The sequence below is a fragment of the Alosa alosa genome, chromosome 12, assembly GCF_017589495.1.
Source record: "Alosa alosa isolate M-15738 ecotype Scorff River chromosome 12, AALO_Geno_1.1, whole genome shotgun sequence".
Classification (NCBI taxonomy): domain Eukaryota; kingdom Metazoa; phylum Chordata; class Actinopteri; order Clupeiformes; family Clupeidae; genus Alosa; species Alosa alosa.
In genome coordinates this window covers 19,785,465-19,804,804 of record NC_063200.1, presented here as the reverse complement: position 1 = coordinate 19,804,804, position 19,340 = coordinate 19,785,465, and the positions used below count along the sequence as shown (strand labels likewise).

At 40.4% G+C, this 19,340-nt stretch overlaps 2 protein-coding genes across 3 annotated transcripts; both read left to right on the top strand.

The window, feature by feature from the left end:
* The first annotated feature begins 369 nt into the window (after positions 1-369).
* LOC125304336 (sushi domain-containing protein 2-like) lies at positions 370-10,661 on the top strand. The gene is made up of 15 exons (XM_048258513.1): positions 370-501; positions 674-872; positions 1,240-1,388; positions 1,726-1,893; positions 2,089-2,263; positions 2,929-3,130; positions 3,400-3,485; positions 4,332-4,600; positions 5,036-5,182; positions 5,512-5,676; positions 7,218-7,466; positions 8,344-8,622; positions 9,068-9,241; positions 9,775-9,889; positions 10,204-10,661. Exons 1-15 carry the CDS (start codon positions 435-437, stop codon positions 10,238-10,240), a joined length of 2,481 nt encoding a protein of 826 aa, XP_048114470.1. The 5' UTR covers positions 370-434; the 3' UTR covers positions 10,241-10,661.
* Positions 10,662-10,770: 109 nt separating this feature from the next.
* On the top strand, positions 10,771-13,051 carry LOC125304340 (heat shock protein beta-1-like). 2 transcript variants are annotated; one of them, XM_048258523.1, is made up of 4 exons: positions 10,771-12,186; positions 12,307-12,370; positions 12,622-12,674; positions 12,764-13,051. In XM_048258523.1, exons 1-4 carry the CDS (start codon positions 11,817-11,819, stop codon positions 12,829-12,831), a joined length of 555 nt encoding a protein of 184 aa, XP_048114480.1. In that variant the 5' UTR covers positions 10,771-11,816; the 3' UTR covers positions 12,832-13,051. The 2 variants fall into 2 exon arrangements, with proteins under 2 accessions (XP_048114480.1, XP_048114479.1); XM_048258522.1 differs by lacking the exon at positions 12,622-12,674.
* The last annotated feature ends 6,289 nt before the right edge of the window (positions 13,052-19,340 follow it).

Genomic DNA, 19,340 nt, shown 5'->3' with positions numbered 1-19,340 from the left:
GCCTTTTCACACACATGTTGTATTTTATGTCCTTGTTGTGTTTATCATTATCTAAAGACGTGTGGGTTGCGGTCTTTTTTTAATTTGAGCCACCAGCAAAAAACATAGACTGTGTATATATATATATATATACAGTCTATGGTAAAAACAATAGCTCCCACTTAGGAATTCTGAAAGAGCAAGAGATGCATCAAGCTCATAGGATCTGTGTTATCAGAGAGACCTTTGCCATTATTGCACTATACACAACAGAAATACCTAGGGAGAGATTACATATTTTACTTTAACTTGATTGGATTACAATGACCTCAGAGAGCACCTCATGAGGGACATGAGACTTTGAGCCTTGAGTAAGTGGACTCACCAGAGGAGTTTGCAGCACCAGAGGAGTTTGCAGTTTGCAGCAGGGGTTTCTAAGGATATTCTGCATCTTAATGGGGAAAATACTCCACTATGGTTTTACAGTAGTATGTCTGTTTGCATATTTTTATGGAATAACTGGTAAGTGGACATAAAATAAGTATATGAAACTAACCATTTCAGCATTGGTTAAGCTATTTAGTTAAACACTAGAAGTAAAACACTATAACTTTGTCAATGAGAGATTTCATTTAATTCTGTTTGAAAATCTTTAATATTTTTGATGCCTTTCTAATCATTTTCTTCCAAACAGGTCAAACATGTGAAGGAAAGTGTGGCCAAAAACTGGACATATGTTCCTGCCATGTTACGTGTATTTCCTTAGAAAACTGCTGTGACAACTTTAAGGAGTTCTGTGTTGACATTTCTCCATACTCTGGATCTATATTTGGTGGAATAGATGTTGTGGTCCTCAATGCAACTTTCAATCAAAGTTCCAGTGTAACCTGTCGGTAAGAGTTAATTATTGCTCATACTTACTTACTTACTTACTAACTGCCAGTTTTGCCTCCTGGCAAATAGGGCAGCAACAAAGGTTCTCCACTCTGGTCGATTCTGGGCTGTTTATTGGACACCTTCCCATGTCAGGCTCATAGATTTAATTTCCTCTTCTACTGTGCGCCGCCAGGTGTTCTTGGGTCGTCATCTCTTTCTTCTTCCTTCAGGTGTACAGCGAAGGGCTATTCTTGCTCTATTCTCAGAACATACCTGTTGTGCCTTTCCTTGTACTAAGGCATAATGCCTTCTTAGACCTGCAGAGCTTGGTTTTTATAATTAGTTCCAGGCTTTGTAAATCTGTTTGGCATCTTTATCCTTTAGGTTTAATGAAGAGATTGTGACTGAGGGCTATGTGGATGCAGAGAGTCGTGGCCACTGCATAACGCCTCTTCTCTACGAGACAGGATGGATCCCCTTTGAGATCTCCACTGATGGCACAACATACAACCGTCAGGGATCCTGGCTCTCAGGTTTGTTGGTTTCTGAATGTTTCAGTAAGCAATTTTGCGTATTTTTAATGTTTTTTTTAACTTGAGAGTGACATGTAGGACTAGTATCACACAGAGAAATCACAATGTAATCATATACTAACCATCATCCTAGTCATGTATATTCCATTATTCTGAAAAGGCTGAATATCTTGATATATGATGTCAGATTGTGAATGTTACATGATGCAATATGTCTGTCAAAGACTATTATCATATATCATGGTTTGCAATTGTATGATCACTCTGTGTGATCACTGTGATTACAACACTGTGATTACAGAGTTGTTTCAACATTATCATATTTTTACCGCCTTAGTTCATCCAGGGAAACTGAACCCACGCTTCAAGGTGACGCTGGTGAATTCTTCCCACTGGCAGTACTACGGCACACCCAACGTGGGAGGAGCCCTTCGCATGACGTGGAACACCTCGTTGGTCAGGGCTGAGAATGTCAATATAGAACTGTGGGGCTACAGGGAGGAAGGTTAGACAACTTTCTGTCTTATTCACATTACAAAATATGTATATCTATCCATCCAGGTTGCTTTATTAGGTGGTATAATGAGGTGAGGACTCCTATTTTAAGGGTAAATGATAATAAAACAATGCATTTGTAATACTATTTAAACATTCCATTCCTGACATTACAGTCAGTTAGACTAAAATCAGTTTTTTATAGGAGAGCCTTATTCAGCATCCTGGACAGCTGAATGGAAGTACCTATATTCTCTGGCCAGAGGACACCCCAACAATGGCACCTTCAGCTTTGTTCCCAGTGTGGCAGAGGCGCCCTTCTTAACCTGGGAGCTGGGGTGCCTGCGGGTCAGCCCTAGCTCTTACACTGACGGAAAACGGTACGCAGTCTGTGAAGCCCATGACGAGTCACACTTTACTAGCCTGGCTAGCGCCACCACTTCTCAATGAGACATGGTCTGGGAACCAAACATTCATTTTCTCGTATTTGAAAAAAATCCCCAGATCCGTTTATTGGGTGCCACGGATGTCTATCAAATGCGTCTGTGCATAGCTCATCATCGTCTTGCTTTCCCCCCTGTTCTGTGATTGGTTCCCTATCTGAGGCAAAAATTAGGGCGGTAGTTTCCAGGCTGCCTTAGCAGCGTGAATCAAATCGCGCGCAAGGCAGCATGGGAACACCCAGGCTAACACTTTACTTGGATAGTGGTCGAACTATCCAAGTAAAGTGCCATCCAAGTTCCTGTACAACAGTGCAAACAACTTACATGCACACCTTGCAATGAATGTCACACTGGGAAAAATATTCCTAATTTAGGATTTATCATAACCAGTACATGACCTAACATTTTAACCATATTTTGACCAGTTTTGTTTTTGATACATTGAGACATTCTGTAAGCAACCTGGCTTCTGTGGGCATGAAACAAAGTAACAGCTAAAATGAAGACACTTTTTTTACTGTTCAATATCACAATAATAACAATATCATCTACAATCATACAATATAAGAAGGATGACAAATGCGTACTGTATCTTGTTTTAGTGATGTTCATGCCGTCTGGAGTGAAGACCATGCCCTGGCATGGCACCTGGAGGAGAAGTTCAGAGAAGACTCTGCAGCGTGGGCATTGGATAAGTGCCAGAAGTGGGACCTGCTGGAGAAAAGCTGGCCCAATTTCCTGGAGGAGACCATCGACTGTCCATGTACTCTGGCCCAAGCAAGAGCAGACACTGGCAGGTTTCATGTAAGTAGGCTAGGCCAGATAAAGGGCCAGCAATCACATCCTCATACTACTATGCTGATAGCCCAAAATTGTCAAATTAGTCTCTGATGAAATGTTGAAAGACAGACAGATTTCATCCTTAAAGACAAATTGCAGTGCCAGTACACTCTATAAGTTCTATCAAATCGTCTTATCAATTTATCTCTTTCAAAACCAACCAAGCAATTGTAGGCATGTTAACTGCCATGATATCACTGATTATTAACTATGTATGTCATCATCTTCTACAGACTGACTATGGATGTGACATAGAGAAGGGCAGTGTTTGCACATATCATCCAGGCAGTGTCCACTGTGTAAGGGCAATACAAGCCAGGTAAGGTTAGAAAAATGAAAAAGTGGACAAGAAAGTTTTAGAATAACTTTATACCTCTCTTGAAAATTCAGTATATTCCTTTGTACCACTTTGACAGTTTAAGTAGATGATTTGTAGGTGAGAAATGTTTCAGACATCTGAGGCACTGACAAGGGTTATATGTTTAAAAGAACGTTAATCTCGCATGGCAATTCAGTTTAAATATGCCCATGTGTTTCATTATAATAGCCTACATCAGGGCGAGTCAAAATGGTGAATTGTTTGTAGATCATTTATAGGGTTGAAATAGACAGCAAGAGAATATGTTGACATTATTTATGGAGATGCCATGCCACCACATACTTCACACTCTGCCCTGACACCACAATATCATGCAAAGGATGCCTCTGCACACTCTAGGGGTGGATCCTTTGAGAGCAGTGATGTAGTGCATTTGGCCAATGCTCCAGCTTCATGTCAGTGACTTAACTGCTACATGCCAAAGTTGTCAGCCAAATTTACCACTCTCTCACATATGCTAGACAGTGGCTCTACATGGATTATATGTGGTCCTCATAGCATTACTAATTAAATGCATAACTGAGTGTAATGTGTCTGCCAGGGAAATCATGTTATGTCTGCCAAAAAAATAATACCAAGGACACTGATGATTTCTAATAAGCAAATGTTACCAAGGTGTTGGAGGCGGTGGTGTTTAATTCCTGGTGGCCGTGTTGCAGTTTTACAATCCCTGGCATAAGTTTTGTGGATTTAAACCCCTTGGCATGTATTCGACTGTGCTAAATCAGTGGCATAACTTCTGTGTTGCTAAATCGCCTCATGTTGCTCCCACTGCATAACTTACAGCCCAAAATACGCTGCTGGACAGCAGTGTTGCTATGATAGCACGGGGGCCCAAGTCCTGACGTCGGATTCCATCGGGGGAAGCACCCCAGACAGGGGGCACGACTGGGGATCCCCCCCATTCCGGAAACCTCCCAGAATTCCCGGAGCCTCCCACTGGGTTTACGACGTCCTCAGCTTTTACTACTGCTGCCTGTGGTCGGACAACTGCCACTACTATTTCACGCACAGGCCCTCCAGTGACTGCAGGACATACCAGCCCCCGAAAGCAGGTTAGATTACATAATCTCAAACAGTGGGTGGTGCACAGACGGATGGATGACAACCATCCACCCATGATCCGAGAACAGAGGGAATCACAGTATGGATGGGAATGGGAACAAAATGAATGACAGCAGTGCTATTAACTTGATTTCTCATTATGCCAGAAGCATCGTTAAGGTGTCCACACAGACAACTTGTAATATTTTTTTGTAACTGGTAATAACTTTTACAGAAAACATTAACGCAAATAATTAACTGGTGGAAGTTTCATGGTGATATCTAGTAGTTAAAAAGTTCACCATATTCACCTTAACTGTGTGGAATTAATTTTGTTGAGCCCATGAAGTCGCATGCAAAATAAAGTTGGTGATTGCCCTGTAATACTGATTGTCTCTAATAATTAATAGTTAATAATACGTCTCATCCTTTCTGTGGTCTCTTAGGTGCAGTGTTTGGAGATCCCCACCTAATCACGTTTGATGGCACAAGATACACCTTCAATGGAAAGGGGGAGTATTCATTAGTCATTTCCAATGCAAAGCATTTTGTCATTCAGGGAAGAACAGAGCAACTAACCGACCAACAGAGTGGTAAGTCTGGCATAATAATTGATGTGGTGGAAGCGCGACATTCACTGTTCTCATTAAGCGGGTCAGGGCCTTAACCCTACGTTTACATTTATTTATGCAGTACAGTTTTGAATATTTTTAGTCATACAATATTGTCAATATGTGTTGTAGTGTTGTCATTGTCCAGACCCAAAACTGAACTGTTCTCTCTTTTACACACTACATACTCATGATTTCAAAAAGCTATTCATGTGCTCTTTTTGCCATCTTTTTGCCAACAAATTACCGGTATGTCATAACAAATCAAGTCATCATTACAAAAAGTCATAACAAATTATGATTATACTCAGGGTCAGGAACATTGGTCAATGCCACAAAGCTGTCATCTGTTGCCATGAAAGAAGGGGAGTCTGATGTCATCGAGGTGCGACTTGACCCACTGAAAGACAGTCTGCAGGTCCTCCAGAACCAAATGCCCCTCTCCTTCACAGAACAAACCTGGATGGACCTCAAGGGTGAGATCAATAGCCAGTGACTGACTGTGGACAAATACATTCAAATACATTTGAAAAATTATTTTGTTATTGTATTCACATGCACAAACTACATGTTGTTTCTTTGACACAGTTCAGAACATTTCAGATACTGCTTGTGTGATACTTTAGATGTTGTTTAAAGCATATGTATTAGATTAGATTATTGTCATTGTGCAGAGTACAAGTACAGAGACAATGAAATGCAGTTAGTGTCTAACCAGAAGTGCAAAAAAGCAGAAAAGTGCAATGTGATCAGTATAGACCGTGGTCAGCTCAACAGGCGAGGAGAGGCGTTGATGTTTGGGGGTGGGGTGTGGGGGTTAGTAGGTTGGTTGTCACCGAGGTGCAGAGTAGTGTTCAGTAGACAGCGGCAGGGAAGAAGCTTCCTCTGAACCTGCTGGTTTGTGTGCAGAAAGAACTGTAACGCCTCCCGGAGGGAAGTGGGGTGAACAGTCTGTGATTTGGGTGAGAACAGACTTTGATGATGCTGCGCACATCAATAAGCATTGCTTGCCCTGGATGGTCTGTATAGGTTACGTTACCATTCATGTAGTAGATGCTATTATCCATGTGGGAGTGTTTGATGTAGGCCTTGTGTACAGTAGTATCGTGTTGTAGTACTGTAGTGTAGTTATATTGTTGTAACAGTACAATGAGCTATAGCAGTGGTTCTCAAAGTGTGGGGCAGGCCCCACTAGTGGGGAAGAGAGACATGACAGGTGGGGCGCGATGAACAGGAGGAAATTAGTTTTTTGTGCTTTAATGATCTTTATCTTTAATGATCAGAGATTTACCACACACAAATATAGAAGTCATAAACAGACCGACATATGAACTAAAATAAACAGGCCGAGACAGGAAGTGTAACGTGGAACCAAAATGCGAAAAAAAAAAACTTTATTTTTCCAGGTTGATCAGGGGTCATGTGGGGCTTGAAAATTCCCCACCTCCAAAGTGGAGAATGACAGAAAAAGTTTGAGAACCACTGAGCTATGTGTTCTATTGATAAGTTATTGATATGTCATCACTCCACTACTGACCTTGTTGACACTAACACCAGGCTTGCCCAGCTGTAGATACACCAGCTGTTATGGTAAAAGCCAAAGGCATCAAGTGTCTCTGATCAAACGATAACAATACAATGATAAGGATTACTGGAGGAGTGTTATTGTTTATCAGCAGATTCAGAGAGAAAAGATGAAGCTCATAAAGGTGCATGGGACAGCCAGCAGTTGTCTGGTGTAACATTAAGGCTGTCACACACGGCCGGCAATGCTATTCTGTAATTCTGTTAGTCGCTTTACTACACACACTACTGGCGACGCAATCACCCGTCGATTCAGTGGAGATATTGTACACTGACCAGACAGTCTATGACGTATCAAAATCGCCCTAATAGAAAGGGGCCGATTAGAGCAATATAGAGCATATAGATATACTACTTATACAATACATGAATTTGAGTCCAATTTGAAATATCTGTAACAGTAAAGGTTTAACAAAGCTCTTTTCCTCCACAGGTGTCTTTGTATTCTCCCCGATACCTCACAATGTGACTGTCATGTTCCCGTCTGGGGCGGGAGTGGAGATGCGGAGAAGGGAAGGGACTATGGCAGCCACAGTTTTACTCCCCAAGGAGTTCACAAACTCAACCCAAGGGCTGCTCGGAAAGATGAACAATGATCCAAAGGATGATCTAGTGTCCAGTACTGGTGAAACTGTGCCAGACGCAAGCAGTCCAGAGCAAGTGTACAGCTTTGGAGCAAGCTGTAAGTTACCGACGGTTGATTTGTGTTCCCGCAATATAAATGGGAAATATTTATTAATCATACCCTTGAACATACTTCCAGTTTTGTTCACATTTCACATGGCAAATATTTCATTCTTAAGGTAACCATATGATCCACAAAATGCAATCAAAATGTAGTCAGATTTTCACTCTTGGTGAGAACTGAGACACTGAGATATAAAAGTTGATTTTGTATATACACATCTGAGAAAGAGTTTGAATAGGTACATGCTCACGTTGGTGACTGCATAGCACTGACACATCTCACACTTGTCAGCTCAGGGTAATATTTTACCCTGAATAACACAGTCATTGCGAAATGTGCGAAAGCTGTGGCGCTTAAAGGTGCACATGTGGCCTTGGGCAGTTCAGTGACTCTGCTTATCTGTCATCCACTTGATTTTTATCAGCTCTTCCTTGCCACGTTGACATGCTGCATGAACTGACAAAAGCTTTGTAACACTTGTATTTTGGCATTGTGATGAACCTTTGCTTTTGTCTTGAAGTTGGCTAACCAGTTTCCTGTTCGTTGACATTGCTGTCAACAAGCACCTGAAGATGATTGCTTCAGTTGTACCATCAGGACTACAATGCAATTCTATATCTTTGACCCTGGTTTTGCTCTCCTTGTCATCCTCAATGAGAAATGTTTAGTCATGTTTAGTTTAGTATTGGAAATCAGGAAACTGTATTTTTAATCAGTGAACTTGAAAAGTTGGTCTAGGACAGGGTTTTGTACAATGGTATAAAAAATTAGAATATATTGCTTTGTGGCCCAAATGATAATGAACAGACTCCATTTCTGGAACATGGTAAGATTACTGTGACACCTGATTATGTGATAATGTCCTCCCCAGGGGCGATCCTAAATGAGTCATCCCTCTTTACCTACGACTCAAAGTACCTGCTGGACTCATACCTGTTTGTTCCCAAGCACGATTTGAATTTCTCTCCGACATTCACCATCCCTGACAATCCAGATGACCCGTTACTGAACGAGGCCTCTAAGCTGTGCGCTGGTGACGGCGCTGAGTTCTGCAGATATGACACGCTGGTGACACGCAGTATTCAAGTGGGAAATGCCACCCGTGTCTCCTTCAGTAGTCATGCCACTATAGCTGAGGACCTTAAGACAGGTAGCACTGACCTTTTCAGAGGGAGCTGTGTTGAAGACGGTCAAATGTTAAATTAATATGACCATTATGTTAGATTGTACATATACTCTATACTATAAATATTCTATTGTACTCCATCTACCAATCAGTGTATTCAGGTTACAAGGTTCAGGGCCCTAATTTTAATGACTGGCAAATGGCAAAGTGTCTCATGTATGAACTAAAGCTATTGTGTGGCGTGCGTGTGGAAGTATTGAGCTGTCCCACCGAAGTTTGTGTTTAGCATCTTGAGGCAGCTCATGCTATTAAATTAGCAAATAGATTATTAAATTAGCTTTAGTTAGACCTTAGACTTTGCCCGACATTTAAATTAGGGCCCTCAGTCTACCAATCACCAGTTAATTTGGTGTAGCTATTACTATTTCTTTAAAGCTTACAATGCCTTCAATTTTTGTGTTTTCCACAGTGATCTCCTGTGGCTGGATTGCTCCACCAAGTAATGGTACGAAGGAAGGCACAACATATCTACAGGGATTCACAGTGAAGTTCTCTTGCAATAGCGGCTATGTCCTGCAGGGGTCAAAAGAGCGCACGTGTCAAAGCAATGGACAGTGGTCAGGGGAGCTCACAGAGTGCACAGGTAAGCTCTTGACATGATGTGTGCAGCAGCTCACGCATACTCAAGCAGTCAGAGACAGACCAAGTTTTCAAATACGTAAAAATATACATTATTTAGGTTTTGAGTGTATATAAATGTTATCAGTGTCAATTTGATGATTGTAATAAAGTTTTTTTTTCAACATGTAAGAATCTTGTTGTGGGGCTATTATTTGAGCTTCATTAGATAGGCCTGAAGTCAGTGGAACAAAGATAACCTATTGTCACTCTTGAGCTTTGGATCAGTAAATGCATTGATTGGGTCACCTGTGAAGAGTTTGATATGAAAGTCTATAAAGGCATAAAACCAACCTGACCATAATAAGAATATTATCACTAGCTTAAGAGGTCAGTGGATTAGGTAATACATAGATAATACATGTTTTTCTGATCTTCCTTTTATGTATAACAAACTACCCTCTGAATAAGCACAGACTATAGTTTAGTTTAATGTCAAGCAATCTATACAGAAATCCAACTGCTCTTTTCATTGATGAAATCTTCTGTCCATCTCAGACACCATCTCAGTTGCAGACAACACCCTCGGCATTGTTCTTGGCTCTGTCATTGGCGCTCTTGCCCTTATAACCATATTGACCACAATAATTCTCCATAACAGGAAACACAAGAGGTACATTTTCTATTATTATTATCATTTCTATGTCTTGAAAAACTATTCTAAGATAAGATAAGAAAAGATAAGATGTACTTTATTGGCACACAACAATGTTGGTGGTAATTTAATGTTACAGAAAGAGGTAACTAAATCCAATAAGGGAGAGAAGAAAGAAAATAATAAACAATAGCAATTTAATAAATAAATAAATAAATAGTTCATATCAGTTTTGTAGTGTTCAGGAGTGGCAAATTAAAAAAGCATACAATGAGAGCCATTTACAGTTAAGGAAATGGTACAAACCCCTTTCTCCAACCATTTATTTCCAGAGCAACACAAAAACAAGATGAAGATCCATCTCTCTGAACCCAGTATAAGCATGATGTACCGCACGATGACACTGACATTCCAGATCATAACTGCCTTTGATACGTTTCAAATGTGTGTGTATCAGATCAGAATCTGACCAAATACAGTATACTTTCTGGATATACATCAGAGCCAATTATTTCTTTTTTTATTTTACATTCCTAATGTTCATAATAGACACGACTTTGTTGTATAGAGTATGAAAAGCAATGTGAATATGTGAGAAAACTAATTAATAGATTTTTGGTATTTTTGTCTTTTCCGTCCTTTGGTATTTTTGTCTTCTGCAAATAATTGCATTAAAACCATCTGATCCGAATACATCTGAGACCATTAAATGCACTGGTAAAGAATAAAAAAGTATGGCCTACGGTAAATTATATGATAAATAAAGCTATTTTTATGCATCAAAAAGGAAGCTCAAGTGTTTAGCTCAAGTGTTACTGTACGTTTGTCCACTGAAATGGTTGATTTTCTGTTTACTCGTTTGTTTTTGTTTTTGCAGCTGTGCTCCCTGGTTTTGATTCTCAGCCCTTGGCCAGATCAAGTGTAGCAAGAATGAATGTCCCCTGGTTTTGTAAGCATTGGTCGTTCCTACTGGCTCAGTTGGCGTGGAGGGTGGCCTGCCTTTGTGTGGCATGATATATGCCTCACTTTGATTTATGTTGTTGTCGGACATGGCTGAATCAAAAGCTAAGCAGGTCTGGGTAAACACGTTTTCCTATGAAACACAACACATGTAGAACTAAAATATACATTCGTAATATTTTAGATATTATAGAACAACTTAAAACAAATACATACAGTATGTAATGAAAAGGCATCAATAAGTTTAAAAGACATACCAGACAATATTTTTTTGGCTGCATCTGGGCACATCAGTCGGCTTTCCATCTTAACATCTTAAGTGCAGATGATAATGTATTTCTTCCACAAAAGAGCTGCAAACGCAATAGATGTTACATTCTACATTTGGTGGAGCACTAAGGGCATATTGTTTTCGCACAAAGACCAATAGGTCAGTCTTTCCAGAGAGCAATAGACATTCTGTTCCAAAACCCCACACCCACCCCACCTCACCACGACTACAGTACAACCACCCCACCAATGCCAAGGGGTGGTTGCCATGGCGAGACAAAGAGCACTAGGATGTGACAGGACTGCAGAGGTCATCAACAAACAACACTGTCGCTACTGTGACTGCAGTCACCCACCAACTATTTGACATTTCCCCTTTAAGACTATTAATATAAATAATTAGCGTCATTTTGCCTGGGTAACAGTGAAGTGAAAGCTCTGCCTGGGCTATAAGGCAATTGTCAGCTAATAATTCTTTTCCGCTTAATAAGCTGTGGTATGAATCGAGGAGCTCTTATAAAGGCTGTGCAGGCTGTCTTGCAGTTGCATGAAGCTTTCATGAGTTGAAATATTTTCTGGGCATGTCTCTGGTGATGTGGCTTTTGTAAAGAAAATCTACCACATTGTGCAGGCTCTCTCAGACAGTCATTCTATTTCAAGTCAAGACACGGAAAAAAACAGGGACATATTTCATTGTTTCTCACCAAGTTGAGCCATGGATGACCAAAACAAGATGATGCCGCGTCCTCTTTTTCTGCGCGGGGACCCATTCCACGACTGGACGATGCCGAGCCGTCTCTTCAACAGAGACCTCGAGTTTCCACCTTTCCTGGACGAGAGGGATCTAAACTGGCTGGAGTGGGCGCAGAAGAGGCTAGCGGCGACCTCCTGGCCTGGGTACAGACACGCTCCTGTCATATCTCCTCCAGGATCGCACCCGAGCACCAGGGCTCAGTCACAAGTAACTGAGGGAACCTCAGAACTGGTCATTGGCCAAGGGACCTGGAGAGTGTCTCTGGACATCAATCAGTTTACCCCTGAGGACATCACAGTCAGGACGAAGGACGGCTACCTAGAAATAACAGGTACTGAAGATATTTTCATGGCATGGTGGTCTAAAAGCCATGGGTAATATTCTACTTTGTGGAGCTTTTTTATTCACTTTTCTGTCGCATAATGATATGAATATATCCCTGATGTTGAAGGTAAACATGAGGAGAGGCAAGACGCACATGGGCTGGTCTCACGGAGCTTCAATAGGAAATACAGGTAAGTGTTGATCGAACCAGCTCTCTTCGTAATGACTGAATTTAATCTGTGTGATCATTGTATTGATTTATGACATTTATGTTCTAAATATTGTGTGTGTAACAATTAATCCGTATTTTGGACAAGCTGATTAAGCATTAAGTCAGCAGATATGGTTTGATATGTACAGTAGAACAAGCAAGTGTGTGTGTGTGTGTGTGTGTGTGTGTGTGTGTGTGTGTGTGTGTGTGTGTGTGTGTTTCTCACAACAGACTGCAAAACAGACCCATGCACATCAAACAAGGATTTAATTATCATGTGTTATGTAAGGAACATTCTGTTGAATGACTGATTGCACTGTATTTTTTAATTTGCCATATGTCATCATATGCCATCTCTGGTATGTATTGTCAGACTGCCAGCTGAAGTGGACACAGAGAACATTGTCTGCTCCGTGTCACCAGGGGGTGTGCTCTCCGTAGAAGCACCACTGCCAGCCTCTGGCACCAGACATGTAGAAGAAATTGTCATCCCTATTCAGATGCTGCAGCAGTAGATCACAGTCCTGCCTACACTCTTCATTTTCTATGACTCTCTCCCCCTCTGACTCTCTTTCTACACACACACACACACACAGCCTATCACACTTATGACACATAAAGCTTTATATGTGTAGTATAATGAATAAATGCTTTGAATATCTCATTTTGAAGATCTCATATATTTTACAACAATAACTTTATTACAGCTACAACAGCGCAAGCATTGAGTGATGTATGTGAGATTCTGTAGATTGTATTGCAATTTCTACAAGTGAGCACTTATAAAGACTTACAGCTATTCAAACTTTCTCCACAGATTAGTATTTGGAATTCGGTTTAGCCAGACAATGGAAGTATTTAGAGGACATGAACCTCACAGTGACCAAATCCTTCATTCTGAAGGACAAAGAAAACATAAGACTGACTGCCTAAAATAGGGTATTTTCTCATGGAAATCAAAATAACCATCACTGATTAACAAAGTGAACTGCACCAGGGGTCATTAAGGGGTCAATGAAAGACAGCTGACCAAGCTGATCTCACAGAAAATCAACATCAAAGCTTAGACTCTGAAGCAAAGGCCTGTGTGACTAAAGGTTGTCAGATTCTCCACAAAAAAAACACCTTTCACTTGCTGAGGGGGAAAACAGCTGTTGGTCTACTCATGGATTTCGAGAGAAAGAGTGAAAGAAATAAAGTGAAAAGGAGAGTGAAAGAGTAAGAAAAAGGGAGAGTATGTGAGAGAATTCGCACAAAACATTTCTCTCAGGTCCAGTAGGGGGCGGTAGACAACAACCAAACAAACCAGACAAGAAAAAAAAAAGAGTAAGTGAGAGAATGAGCAGAAAGCATTTCTCTCAGGTCCATAGGGGGCAGTAGACAACCACAAATGAAACCAGACAAGAAAAAGAGAGAGGATGAGCAGAAAACATTTCTCTCACCTCCTGTGTGGGGAGATAGACAACCATGAATCGAGCCAGAAAAGGCAGCATGAAATCACTTGCTCTCACTTGTATTCAACCAGGAAGAGGTTCTTTCTGTGTCAATCACAAATGAAGTTATTTCAAATCACTAAAAGTGCATGGCCATTAGTTAAAACTGCATATGAATTTTACTAAATTACAAAGTAACAGAAATGTTTTGATCCGTTTAATTAATTTATTCTCTGTAGATACTGCTATTTTCCTTTGGTACACAGATCATAAATACATCTATTACTGAAATCTTTATGGGCCTCCCATAGTTTTATGTGTTTGCTCTTAAACCTGGCCTGTGAATTATGCTGAAGTCTGAATTTTTAATTTTCTGCCTGCAGGGGGCACTGTGGCTCCACAGACTAGTGTGTGTAGGGAGTCAGCCCCTTTCCACAGAAACAGATGTATATTTAGAGTTCTCACCTCACCTCCCCCCAGCTTCTCATGACACCTAGTACCCCACTCTAGTATTTCAAGTAACCCACCACCAGTGTCAACATCAGTGTCAACCTCAGTAAGGAGTGATTATATAATTGATGAAGATATTATTATATTGTATGACACCCTATATAATACATTTATTGCATTTCTAACTGACAAAAAGAGATTGTTGTGCTAAAAAACAATAAAGACGCGTGGTTCCGGCATCCAGGATGCAATGTGATATTGTGAGAATTTTATTGTGTCAGACTTGGCAGTGGTGCGGCAGCAGCAAAGCGCCATTCTTGACAGCTGCAACAAAAACAGATGGCTTGACCTGGCCCTCTTCCCAGCAGCAGGCCTCATAAACAGAGAGGATGAGCAGAACACATTTTTCTCATGTACTGTGGGGGGAGATAGACAAACATGAATAGAGAACACAAAGGCAGCATGCAATCACTTGCTCTCACTTGTATTCAACCAGGAAGAGGTTCTTTCCGCGTCAGTCACAAATAAAGTTATTTCATATCACTAAAAGTGCATGGCCAATAGTTAAAACTACATGAATTTTACTAAATTACAAAGTAACAGAAATGTTATGATCCGTTTAATTAATTTATTTTGTGTAGATACTGCTATTTTCCTTCAGCACACAGATCATAAATACATCTATTACTGAAATCTTTATGGGCCTCCCATAGTTTTATGAGTTTGCCCTTAAAACGGGCATGTGAACTATGCTGAAGTCTGAATTTTTAATTTTCTGCCTGCAGGGGGCACTGTGGCTCCACAGACTAGTGTGTGTAGGGAGTCAGCCCCTTTGCACAGAAACAGATGTATATTTAGAGTTCTCACCTCACCTAGCCCCAGCTTCTCATGACACCTAGCACCCCACTCTAGTATTTCAAGTAACCCACCACCAGTGTCAACATCAGCGTCAACCTCAATAAGGAGTGATTATATAATTGCTGGATGGATGTTATTATCATGCATACTGTATACAATCAATTTATTGCATTTCTAACTGACAAAAAGAGATTGTTGTAGTTAAAAAAAATAAAGACGCGCGGTTTCGGCATCCAGGATGCAATGTGATATTGTGAGAATTTTCTGTGTCAGGCTTGGCGGTGGTGCGGCAGCAGCAAAGCGCCATTCTTGACAGCTGCAACAAAAACAGATGGCTTGATCTGGCTACCCTCTTCCCAGTAGTAGGCCTTACAAACAGTTCCCAAATAAATCACTACATTGTGCATGCACAGGTATGCAGAAGGTTTATCCAATTAAAGGATAAATGTGGCCACCAAGATCACCAAGACCCCCAAGGGGCCGAAAATAAAACATTCTTCCACGATTTTGGTAAAAATAGCACACACAAAGATTGGACTACACATGCACAAAGTGTCCTGTACCGTGCTAAATGTGGCCCAAGCCATATACAGAAGTGTGACCATACTTTCCCCTCAGCTCCAAATGCTTATAACATATGCTGTTCAGTGGCAACCATCTTTATATTCTAAGAAATGTTACCTTTGAAAGGGGTGTGTTTTTGCAGCAAATAGGATTTTATAGAAATTAATTCAGGTCAAATAAACCAGTGTGCTTTTCAGTGAGGTAAATAAATTAACAGTAAAATTACATGAATACATGAATAAAAGGAAAGAGTTACTGAGTAACTATCTATGTGTGTAAAATGAATAAAAACTAAAAACTAAAAGAAAGCATGGCTAAGCAATAACACCTTAAATTTCTAATGCAGGGGAGTCAAACAGTCAAAGGCCCGGGGGCCAGATCAGGCCTGCCAGCAGGTTTCATACGCCCCAGATGTTTTGGGTAGAAAGGGAAAACTAGAAAAAAATATATTCACATCCAGTTGTCTTCAACAATGTGTTATTATATCAATGATATGATACATTGATTAAACCTAGCACTACAACCCATTCTCAGGAAGGAAGAGGCAGAAAAACTAACATGGAAGTAGGGCATTTCAAGAGAGAAAGAGCAGCATATGACAGCAGTACATTATTGTGTACTTGTTTGGTCATAAGTGATATAATTAAACAACACTCTGATACCCATGCAGAAAAATTATAATGACCATGACAATGACAGCCCTCATTCCAACAAATCCGGCCCAAATATGAGTTTGACACCCCTGGTCTAATGGGTAGTTTCACAATCAGGGTAAGTGCTTTAAAACTTCTTGAAACATCATTATTCATGTTTTGTTTGTTTGTTTATTTAATGATTAATTTAATGACAACTGGTCACTGTTCATTTTTAGATATTTGTCCAATGCTTCCAATGCTATAGGTGTGTTGGAATGGACATCTGGTAAAAGAATGATCCTGATAGTGATATACAGTACTAACAGGATCAGGCCTTTCCCTTCAGTAACATAGTACGCAGGGTATGGACAACAACTCATCTGGGGTGTCATTTTCCTTGTACACACTGATCATTTGCTAAAATAGATTTACCAAAAGCAGCACTAGGATTTGTAAACAGTATAACAATGCTTTAATCCTTACAATTTATCAATTTCAATCCAATTAATCCATACATTTTTTTTTTACAATTTCAGAGATGAACAAAGGTTGAAATGCAACATGTCATGTATTGATCCCATGTTTCATTAAGTCAAAGAAAATATTCTATAATTTATCCATGCTAATACAAAGCTTATGATGTAAAATGTAAAATGTTCTATCTTTGAGATCCATGTCATGTTCCAAGTTAAATTTGGGATTTTGTTTAGTATTTTCTAGATCTTCTGTCACATGTAACTAGCTGTACTGCCTAAATGCCAATCATTCTGCAGAATTCAGTCAATGTTGAGGATTTTAAATGGTTAATCCTGTTGCAAAAAATCTAAGAGGGTGTCACTTTAGCCTCATACATTTGACCACAGATGAACTGACTCAAGTTTCAGGGAAGAGATGCTTCTCCTTATTCAATTTGCGCAAGCAGTTTCAAACTTCTAAAGTGGCCGTCCTGGATTTAGGCACTGGGACGTTCCCAAAGAGGCCATGCAGTGACTTTCCCAACTGCGGATGATGAGATTTCCTGCGCAATGTTCCTTGGCTGAGATCACTTGACAAATGCCGAGGCACATCTGATGTCAAGAAGATGTCAAGCTGTAGACAAGTTTCCACGGCCAGTGAAACTCAAGACTAGCCGCACTTCATGGCCATGTTTGAGACTGTCTAAAATAGTGCGAGATCCCCCATCCATGGGGGGGCTGCCCAGTGGCACTGGGTAGCGTGTGCTGCTGAAATAGTCAACTCAAGATTAACGGCGCCTGGCGATCCTACTCTAATAACCTTGTCAGCGGAATATCAATTCATCACCGTTAAACCAGAGGAGATATGTAACGGGAGCAGGCCTGGCTTATATCATGCGAGACAAGGGTTTAAGTCTACTATTTTCAAACGTGACAGGGGTTCGGGTTTGCTCTCACTGTGCACTGAAGAAAATGTGGACTTAAATCAAATGAAATGCCAGCTGAACAAATGAATGGCTCCTCACAACACTTCTTAAAGGCTTTATGGCCTGCGCTACTGCTTGAGTGATGCTGCACAAATGTGTGGCTGGGAAATGTGTTTATAACCTTTTAACAAAATAACATAACAACAATCCACAACAAACTTTTAGAAATGCAACAAAATACACAGGAGTTTTCAGAAACAAAACTATTTATCTAGCATGATTTCATTATAGTTGAGAGGTATTTCTTAGTTGTTTACAGTTTTTTTTAATTCATTGCTTGTATGGATGCCTGGAGATGTCATTTTATTTAGAACTGTTGAATGCACACATCTCCAAGGTAGGCCTTTTGCTGTGATGCTATGCTCTGCCACCGTCCGCCACTAGGAGGCACCCTTTCACTAGGATGTCCCTTTCCTTTGAGGTCAGTGGGAGAGAGCTGAAAGCAACACTAAGCTAAAATAGCCCTTCCCAAGCAGGGATGGATTACTGAATGGGCCTACTGGGCCCCAAGCCTCTGCATGAAGTCGCTTCTATGTTCTCCACCCCAGATGTCTGAATGGAGCCCCTCAATTAAATACCAGGTTACGCTATGTGTGAAAATCTGTTGATGGTTATGTCATATTTCTGCCAATCTGTCCATTTCTTGACAAAATGTGCCAAAAGTTATCATTTAAGGGGTTAACCCCCAACCCCCAATTTTTAGGCTACGTTCACACAGCAAGTCTTAATGCTCAATTCGGATTTTTTGCTCAGATACGATTCTTTGTTTGGCTGTTCACATTACCTTTTAAAATGTGGCCTTGGCCTATATCAGATTCCAGTGTGAACTGTTTGCGTTTCCGAACCGACCCGCATAAGCTACGGAAGTGGTCTAAATCTGATTTGAAAAAATCAGATCGGCAAGATTTGAGTGTTCACACTACTTCTGAAGAAGTCTGACCTGGTCATTTGACGGCTCAAAAAATCAGATTTGGGCCACTTTTGCCTGCCCATTCACACCAAGAACGATAACCATAACGATAACCAAAACGATAAAAGCGTTCACACTGAAACAAAATCTCTCCTTGTGTTAATGAATGTGACGGTTAAAATTTGATAGGTTCTGATTGGCTAGCTTTTTATCGTTCTGAAAATCGCTCTAAAGTGATCCCCAACGATATTGTTGAATGTGGTTATTGTTATAGTTTATGTGTGAACGTTGTCATTTATATTAACACAATATTTATTCATAGTTATCGTTATCGTTCTTGGTGTGAATAGGCCTTTATACATTTTCAACTTTTCAGTGTGGTGGGGGGTATGACTTGGTTGTTAATAGGCCTACATAACGTAAATACATAACGACACATGGCAACTTTTAGAATGAGTATTATTTTATTGTTTTCCAGTAAAAATGGCGTACACACTAAACACTAATGTTATCACTGCTTTATGCTGTTAGGTATGCTGCTACTGTCCTGCCTTATAGCCTGACTGACTGATATCCTCTCCACTTTTCAGTGCGGTGGAGCACCTTACAAAACATTGCTATGACGCCATCAATCGTTACAACAGTTAGAACAATGTTTA